The sequence below is a fragment of the Schistocerca gregaria genome, chromosome 6 (genome assembly GCF_023897955.1).
Source record: "Schistocerca gregaria isolate iqSchGreg1 chromosome 6, iqSchGreg1.2, whole genome shotgun sequence".
NCBI lineage: Eukaryota > Metazoa > Arthropoda > Insecta > Orthoptera > Acrididae > Schistocerca > Schistocerca gregaria.
In genome coordinates this window covers 126709840-126719885 of record NC_064925.1, presented here as the reverse complement: position 1 = coordinate 126719885, position 10046 = coordinate 126709840, and the positions used below count along the sequence as shown (strand labels likewise).

The 10046-nt window shown below is 43.5% G+C and overlaps 1 protein-coding gene across 1 annotated transcript in view; it reads left to right on the top strand.

The window, feature by feature from the left end:
• Nucleotides 1-807: 807 nt before the first annotated feature.
• Nucleotides 808-10046, top strand: part of LOC126278764 (uncharacterized) — a 58220-nt gene continuing 48981 nt past the window's right edge. Inside the window, exons 1-2 of the mRNA XM_049979041.1 lie at nucleotides 808-1062; nucleotides 5559-5702. Coding sequence (XP_049834998.1) covers nucleotides 808-1062; nucleotides 5559-5702 — 399 coding nt within the window. The remainder of the gene's footprint in view (nucleotides 1063-5558; nucleotides 5703-10046) is intronic.

The window sequence follows — 10046 nt, the reverse complement described above, 5'->3', positions numbered from 1 at the left end:
GCAGGGGTAAGAATCACCAGCGTCCTGTTGGGATGAGAGTGATAAGGTAAGAGAAGGGGGAGGAGGAGATGGACAGTAAGTGATGGGGAAAGATTAGATGGACTCAGATAAAGGGGAGGAAGAGATGGATAGGAAGAGGAAGAATAGAAAATGGACAGAGAAAAAGAAGAGGAGTAGATTGGACAGAGGGAGTAGTTGTTTACCTTGTTAGAATGTGTTATTGCACTTAAGAAAACGCTGAGGAAGTGTATGAAGATATTTTATAGCACTGTGTACTGCCCCCAGTATAGGAAGATTTCGGAGACAATGATAGTTTGTATCAACCTGAAAAAGCAACTACTCTTAAAGCAACATGTCTGAGGCAATTGCTGATGGCCATTAACATTCCTGAACTGGAACAGCCTACCCAGAAACCCAAAATGTCTGGAACCGCACGACCGCAACGGTCGTAGGATCGAAACCTACTCGGACATGGATGTGTGTGATGTCCTTAGGTTAGGTAGGTATAAGTAGTTCTACGTCCTAGGGGACTGATGACCTCAGATGTTAAGTCCCATAGTGCTCAGAGCCTTTAGAACCATTTGTAAAACTTGTACAGGTAGACCAAAACTTTACTAAAGCAAGAAGGTTCAAGTGGATGTAGCTTTGTAGTAGAAATGCAGAAATGAAAATCTTGCTCAGATAGAGCTGTATCAAATTAGTTCTCTGGCTCAAATCCAAAACTGCACTGCATACGGCGCTTCATCGGCCACTTTACTACGCCCCTGTCCCGTTGCAGGTCCGTTGGCAATCGTGCTGCTTTGCGAGATGTCGGACACGGCTCTCGAGAGCTTCGAGCTGCTGGGCCCCAGTGCGGTGGCGCTGTCTTGGCTGGGCCTCTGGAGGCCTCCCGGTGGCCGCAGGCCGGGCTTCCGGCTGCTGGGGGCCGCCTTCGTCACCGCCGTCAACGTCTCAGCGTGCCTCAACTCTGGCACGCAGATGCTCGTCGACACACCGGCCGATCCAGCAGTTTTCCGCGAGGTCTTCTTCCTGTACACGTGCACTTTCTCTTGGACCATCCGGGTAAGGCAACCCAAGTCTATGGCGCCGTCAACTATTTTTCAGTCCGCCGATCGCAGTAATGATGTTTCACGAAAATACTGTCGTATACATGTACGCGTATGAGGATGCAAAACGAGGCCGACAGTAAAACCTGTAGCAGAACAGAAGGCGTCGGCCGACCGTAACTGGCTGAGGCGTAATCATGCATACAGCATGTATGGCCCGCACGTGTCAGTTCAATCGGCTAATTGAATTAAATATCAAGAAAACTATACAACACAGCAATAATGGATTGACTTTGCCAATTTACATGCGAAATTTCAAGTAAATAATACCAAGGCTTCTATAGTGGACGATAGGTTTATTGGTGAGATGTTTTAACGGCACAAACACAAGACTCCCTACAAATTATACAATGGAGTTTTATCTGAATTTTCTTAGCCAAGTGAACAGCGGTAAACGGACAAAGGGTATAACAAAATGCTCAGCGTTAAGCCTAATTTCGCAAAAACTGATTTATTTTCTTGAAAGTAATCAGCATAGTTAAGAAAAAAGCAGTTAGTGGCTTGAGGTAAATTTATGCAATAAACATAGAATGAAGGCTTTGACGGCAAGTGTTCAATGAACATACACTCCTGGAAATTGAAATAAGAACACCGTGAATTCATTGTCCCAGGAAGGGGAAACTTTATTGACACATTCCTGGGGTCAGATCCATCACATGCTCACACTGACAGAACCACAGGCACATAGACACAGGCAACAGAGCATGCACAATGGCGGCACTAGTACAGTGTATATCCACCTTTCGCAGCAATGCAGGCTGCTATTCTCCCATGGAGACGATCGTAGAGATGCTGGATGTAGTCCTGTGGAACGGCTTGCCATGCCATTTCCACCTGGCGCCTCAGCTGGACCAGCGTTCGTGCTGGACGTGCAGACCGCGTGACACGACGCTTCATCCAGTCCCAAACATGCTCAATGGGGGACAGATCCGGAGATCTTGCTGGCCAGGGTAGTTGACTTACACCTTCTAGAGCACGTTGGGTGGCACGGGATACATGCGGACGTGCATTGTCCTGTTGGAACAGCAAGTTACCTTGCCGGTCTAGGAATGATAGAACGATGGGTTCGATGACGGTTTGGATGTACCGTGCACTATTCAATGTCCCCTCGACGAGCACCAGAGGTGTACGGCCAGTGTAGGAGATCGCTCCCCGCACCATGATGCCGGGTGTTGGCCCTGTGTGCCTCGGTCGTATGCAGTCCTGATTGTGGCGCTCACCTGCACGGCGCCAAACACGCATACGACCATCATTGGCACCAAGGCAGAAGCGACTCTCATCGCTGAAGACTACACGTCTCCATTCGTCCCTCCATTCACGCCTGTCGCGACACCACTGGAGGCGGGCTGCACGATGTTGGGGCGTGAGCGGAAGACGGCCTAACGTTGTGCGGGACCGTAGCCCAGCTTCATGGAGACGGTTGCGAAAGGTCCTCGCCGATACCCCAGGAGCAACAGTGTCCCTAATTTGCTGGGAAGTGGCGGTGCGGTCCCCTACAGCACTGCGTAGGATTCTACGGTCTTGGCGTGCATCCGTGCGTCGCTGCGGTCCGGTCCCAGGTCGACGGGCACGTGCACCCTCCGCCGACCACTGGCGACAACATCGATGTGCTGTGGAGACCTCACGCCCCACGTGTTGAGCAATTCGGCGGTACGTCCACCCGGCCTCCCGCATGCCCACTATACGCCCTCGCTCAAAGTCCGTCAACTGCACATACGGTTCACGTCCACGCTGTCGCGGCATGCTACCAGTGTTAAAGACTGCGATGGAGATCCGTATGTCACGGCAAACTGGCTGACACTGACGGCGGCGGTGCACAAATGCTGCACAGCTAGCGCCATTCGACGGCCAACACCGCGGTTCCAGGTGTGTCCACTGTGCCGTGTGGTCATTGCTTGTACAGCCCTCTCGCAGTGTCCAGAGCAAGTATGGTGGGTCTGACACACCGGTGTCAATTTGTTCTTCTTTCCATTTCCAGGAGTGTAGAATGAAGGCTTTCACAGCATGTGTTGTCATCACTTAACACTTCCGGTCTGAGATACCGTGGCCCTTGCATAGACCTCCCCCTGCCGTTTCGCCTTCGACTGCGGAAGGCATCCTCCGAGGACAATCGGCGAATTGCAACGAGAGTGCGAATGAACGCCGTATATATAAGCCATCCAGAGGGCGCCGCTGTCAATATGTGCTATGATCTAGGATACTGCCAACTTTCGCAATTGAAGTAATAGATTGTCACGCTGTTGCTGCAATATCTTATCCAGCTTAATGCCGTCATCTTGCTATGACGGTCGTCTCACTAAACTTTATTTCATGTTCACCTTCCTGAAACACATGTTCCGCTACAGCCGATTTATCAATATGTCCGAGGCTGCAGTTCCTTTCCTATTCACCCATACGGGTGTTGACGATACTTTTTGTTTTGCCTATATCGAGCCTTCCACAACTGCACGGAATTTTATAGACACCTGGTGTAGCTAGAGGATAGACAACTGGTGTAGCTAGAGGACGTTGGCAACATCAGAGATCATAGCACAGCCGACTTCACTTGATTGACAGTGGCGTTCTCTGGATGGCTTATATATAAGGCGTTCACTCGCTCTCTCGTTGCAGTTCGCCGATTGTCCTCGGAGGATGCCTTCCGCAGTCGAAGGCGAAATGTCAGGGGAGAGTCCTATGCAAGGACCACTGCATCTCAGCCCGGAAGTGTTAAGTGATGATTATGCAATGAACGGTTTTTTAGAATTTTCGCGGTGGTCTCGCGGTTCTAGGCGCGCAGTCCGGAACCGTGCTACTGCTACGGTCGCAGGTTCGAATCCTGCCTCGGGCATGGATGTGTGTGATGTCCTTAGGTTAGTTAGGTTTAAGTAGTTCCAAGTTCTAGGGGACTGATGACCACAGCAGTTAAGTCCCATGGTGCTCAGAGCCATTTGAACCATTTAGAATTTTCATAGCCAAATAAAGGTTGGGAAATGGGTAAATTGGGTACCAATCAAATTGACCATTGTTAGGTGTAGGATTGTATATATATATATATATATATATATATATATTTGGTTGAAAGTAGTCAGCTATGTTCGGTACCCCCCTGTGTGCATCATATATCTCTCTAATCCACTGTATTCCTTAGTTCGGACAAACTGTTCCAAAAAGTGTGACCTATTTCACAGTTGTTTTACGTTCATATGCACATATTTTAAGCTAAGTAAAAGTCTTTCATCGCTTGATATAGTATCACAAATGACATTTTGGTACAACATGTGCGATTAAATAATTGCAGCTGACACTCTGGTGTAGCTCCAAACTATCGATGCTTGTGACCTTAGTTCATCACAAGAACTACTCACGTGATTTTTCATTTACCATGCACCAAATGCACGAAATGTCTTCTGTATCCGTTTTATTAATAAAGCGCAGCCACTTGTTAACATTTCAAAATCCTTGTTTTCTTTTGCCCACAGTCCTACAGTTCCTTATGCCTGGATTTGTGTTAAATTTATTCACAAATATCGCCTGTTTCAGCCTTCTATGTCACTTCCAAGCGACATCAGTGCACAATTGTTCCTTCTACGAGAACATTGTGAACTATGTTTGACTCAAAGACAAGGTAATCTCAAAAGTAACGCTTATGCATTGATGCAATCCAATGTACGTTTTCACTTGAGAATGACACAACAGGTCGGAAAAGGCTATTGTAAGGAAATTCATCTAATGAGAGTACAGGTGGACATATCTCAACTGTAATGTAAGATTAACCTGTTAACTCTATGACAGACTCGTAGCGTTTTGCAACATGAGTGATCTTCTTAACTTACTTGTATGAAGCTCTGCCTCTGAGATCGTTTACACCTGTTATCGCTACAACCCTCCTTTTCTGCAATGATTCATTTCGGAATATGAGTCGAATCATTCTCTGTCTTCGTTTAATTATGTTCTTCATTAGATCGATTTTTCTTATTGACTTGATGCTGGATGTCTTCATTTATTACTCAGTGCATTTATAAGGTCTGCAACAACCTCTTGTGATACCACATTTCAGAGGCTTCTAATCTTTTATGCCCTTCCCTTCCTACTGTACGCGTTTCGAAAGTAACCTATTCATGAACTGAAAATGTGCGTATTTTCCAGCTTTGAATGCACACAATTTTCCATTGTGGGCTGAGTTAAGTCCCCCGATCCATGAAGACTGTTTATAACAATACACAAACGTTCAGTCCTTATTATTTTTTCCTGTACACACGTTTTTATTGTATTTTTTCCAGTTAGTTTTGGGGTCACAATTCCAGTCTCAAGTGCTCTCGTTCAAATAAGCCAAGCTGTCCTGCTGCAAATTGACACTGACTAATGCACCAAATTGAAAAATTGCTTGCATTCACCCCTCTAATTACCTGTTGATTACTTGTGATTTCTCATACGTAGGCATTTTTAGTATGATGCAGAGTATTACGTTGGCAGTTGGTGACGTTCATGCTGTACCGGAAGCGACTGCAGCAAATGGTGCTGAGTCTACTGGATGCAAGGAGGTTATTCCCAGACAATGGTACAGGTGTACGGGAGAAGTACAGCAGGACTGCCAGCACCGTGTGGAAGCTGTGGCAGGTGAGTCCTCCCAGTCAGAGAGTACCAGTCACTCTTTCTACAGAGGTGTGGCAGGATTATCAGGGTGTGTAGCAACCGCCAGGTATCAGTTATATAACTAAACAGGTATTTACTGTGCGTTGTTTTACTGGCCATTAAAATGAATGCTACTATGATTTGCATGATTCTCCCATCTCGGTTTCTGATGATATACACTCAAGTTCAGTCACCAGCAAACATCCTGTTGACATATGCGTTTGCCGTCTTTCTCGGCATATTCCACTGATGAAATGTTCTCGGGTTATCAGACGATTGGTGTCGCCGTCTTGTCGCAAAGTTTCGATGAGTTTCGTACCCATAATCTTCACTGGCACTCAGCTGATAACCCAAGAAGAATTCGTCATTCTGATGACATCACGGTTAATGGAGGCAAGGGTTGTGATGTCATGGATATGGTACTGAAATGCACGTGTAATGTCACGACTCTAATTATTTTGCTTGTTGGGACTAGTCTTGACTTTCTGGCATGGATAAGTCTCTACTTGCTGAATAATTGCTTTTACTTGTTAGAGTGTGCTTAAACTTGCAGGAACAAGTCTCAGTTTGCTAAATCTAGGGCTACCTCTGACAATTTTGTGCAACACTGATAGTTTGTGGGACAATTTATTGTAGTTCTGTTCGACGTCTGAAATACTTATTGAGACCCAGTAACTAGACCCACTGTCAGGTCTTGGCACACACACTGTCAGCTTATGGTGTTGCAATGCAGCTCTGAGGTCCAGTATTTGGCACCAGCTGCACCAGCTGTCAAGTTAAAGAACATCCAGAGTCAACTTTTGGAATTAATACTCTATTTGAGGTCCAGTAGCTCGAACACGCTAACGATATATGGGGCAGTTTGTTTCAGTTTTGCTATAACAAGTAGAGATTTGTAACAATTCTCCCGTAACATGAAACAGTTTGTTACAACTTCCCAGTGATATGACTATGCAGAGCGAAGTTTGTTACATTTTTGATGTAAAATGTTGATATATGGGGTGAAGTAGTCTTCACTCTTCGTTAGTGTAAGTTAGCATTATGAGCAGAAGACAACAAATGTTTTTACTGCAAGATGAAGTTTTTTACCCCTGCATGTAGTCTCTATAATGTTACTGTAACTCTGCAAGTTGATGTTTGCCACCATAGCAATACTCATTTCCTACCTGTACGAAAGGGTATTACCATTGTTCAGTATGATATTTCATCAAAGTGTTATGTAGTTTGCAAAATGGGACAGCGTAAGTCAGTCTTTGACAAGTTTACTTTAATCTATAGACTGTATCAGAGAAATATACACAGCAAATATCTTAGATTTTACCCATAGCAGGTAACACCATTCAAGTTCCTATTGGGAGATGGTGTACAAGGAATTACTTTGGCGTGGGGACGAACATGATATCGAAGTAATTCCTGGAAGTGTCCAAGTGCAAGCTCTGACTGAACGGCTACAAAGTTGTAGATCATTTGTGTAGGCCGTCATTAAATTTCTGAATATGTACGATGTAACAAAGGTGCAAACACCACTTTCAGCCGAGAGGATTGATCTATCGATTGGATTTCATTGAAAATGAAAGAAAAATAATGTAGTACTTTTGATGGATAAGTAAAGCAAGAATAAATTCTGTGATAACATATGACAGAAATTGTCGTAACACCTAAATGTGATTTAATCGCAACATTTGATTGAAAAAAGACAAGGTCGGTTCAGAGGTTACAAATAAGGGCGATCGTTGCTTGTATCAGGGACGCAAATCAGGGTAGGGAATTTCCGATTTGAGGATTGCCTTGCAGAGTTTGGTCTGGTGACTGGTATAGTGGGAACAGTTGAGCAGTATGTGATTTAAACCTGCTAGTTTGGAAGGATAATCTCCATAATCTCCATACCCACGACATCATAATTCATGGAAGACAAACTGAGATTTGATGAAACAAAGGGAAAGAAAAGTCATGGAACCAATCCGACTGCAATCAGATTGCTGCTGAGCCTACGTCTTGTGGCCACCTTCACCCAGAGAATTATGTGATCACAGAAATTTACAGTATTGATCTGCGTCCATCAATGAAATGTTTCCCCTCATCCCTCAAATAGAACTACCTAGTGTAGTCAACTCTCGTCCACTGATCATGTACGAAATAAGTAGACAGTGTAAAGAGAAGTTTCGGGAGGAACATTAGACTCTTTTCATCTAAGTAAACTGCAATTTATTTCAAAGTGGTTTCACGAATTTGAGTCCTCGCTTCTCGTTAGTTTCTAGGCATTCTCTACGTGAAGTTCCAGTTTCATCATGTGATGACCGGTTTTGACATAAGCAGAGAAAGTACTTGAACATGTCGAAGCATCTGTTACTAAAGCATGATCTACGTGTGTTTTACATAAAATGGGAGCACCCTTCAATAGATTCTAAAATTCGTAATTCCTACAGATATATTTGTACTTACTGTATCTTGATTGCAAGTACACCCCTTCTCATTTTGGATGATTTCAAATGATTAAAACAAAGCAAAACTTTGTGCAATTTCTCTTATTAACACTCAGCACGAAACAAACCCATACCACTATACTCCAACGTGTCATCAGTGTTGCCACCATCTTATTTATTTGCCAAATTTTCAATATGATCAAGTTGATCGAAATAGAACTAGGAGACCTTCTCATGTCGCCAGATCTGCTCCATATTTATAATATATTGTGTGAACAAGGTAGACGTGGGGATAGAAAGGACGAAAACAGATAATCACTAGAAAATTTTTAAAAAAAGAGGTTAATCTCAGTGAGTTTCACGTGTAGGATGCCGTAATTACGAACAAAATGTGGCAGTAGAGCACAGTGAAAGAAGCATATAGTCCTAACAAATATAGGACTGGAAACCATGGTTTCCGTGATCGACCTTGACAGCGATGCACAAGTGCAGTCATGCCACTGCTGCAGTATTGGTAATAACTTCGGCTAAGTTTGTGTCGAAATACGAGACGTGAGGCGTAAATTACGAAGTGATAAACTCCCATCGTTTGTTTTTATTACTGTGCCAAATTTCTAAGTCATGGTAAACAGCGTTTCAACAAGTGTACAAGTCATGCTGTCATGCTTCACCAATACTGTTGCCTCCCAGGTCCTCCGAATATTTGCCGGCCGGGGTGGCCGAGAAGTTCTAGGCGCTTCAGTATGGAATCGCGCGACCACTACGGTCGCAGGTTCGAATCCTGCCTCGGGCATGGTTGTGTGTGATGTCCTTAGGTTAGTTACGTTTAAATAGTTCTAGGGGACTGATGACATGAGCTGTTAAGTCGCCATAGCGCTCAGAGCCAACCAGCCTCCGAATATTTCTTCATGTGGCGGTGTTTAAAGCTTTTGGGTAATCCAGCTTTTCTGATTGCACCAAACGCAACACATTTCGAACGGCTGTCAATGCATTCAGAATATACCTGGGATTTTTTTGGCATGTACAGGTATCGAGGAAGAGATTTGATGAAGCCTGACTTTACATTAATGTTTCCCGTGTGCATCACTTGTTGTTAAGTGTTTCTCGTTGAATGCACATCCACGGCCCGGATTCCCGAAGACTCTGTTACAAGCTATTCATACACTTGGTCTTAAAACATCGTAATGGGAAAAACCATTGATTTCTGGACCTACGTTTAATAAGTTTATTTCCTTGTTTCATTAACTCTACTCGCCTCTTCTTTTGTTCCTATAAAGTCAAACATGTTGTGTATAGCAGACTCCGTTTTAATTTTAGATTACTAATCTTAACTTTTATTCTTCTAGGACAAAGTATATCGTAAATTACCAATACTATCTTTTTCATGAAATAATATTCACCAAACCTTTGTACTTTGGATGAAAAATATCTCATATTTCCAGATATTTCGTCGTTGTTTATCGAGTGCGATAATTCAGTTGCTTTGGAATATCTTTCAAAGTAAATTTTAAAAAATGATAAGCAGTGCTTTCGCACCAATCTTAGCAGAATTAGTACATCGAAATTACCACTCTAAAAACATATTATGTCATTGAGAAAACGAGGTCGCTCAGACTTCTAATAAATGTTAGTAATGTTAGAGATAATTTTTAAATGGGAATCAAATGAGAAAATTTTAATCATACTAACGACTCTGATGACCTAACATAAGTAAAATGATAGAAATGGAATGAGAATGATAATTTCAACCCAGATTATGAAGTAACTGAAAGTATCTGCTACGATACATCAGAGCCTACTTTTATTCGAAGAGTATCTAAGTTTTGGTGAAGAGAAAGATATTTCTTCTGAAGGTACCGATTCTTGTAGTTCGAGTTCGAGTGCTTGCCACTGATCTTTGGTTTGT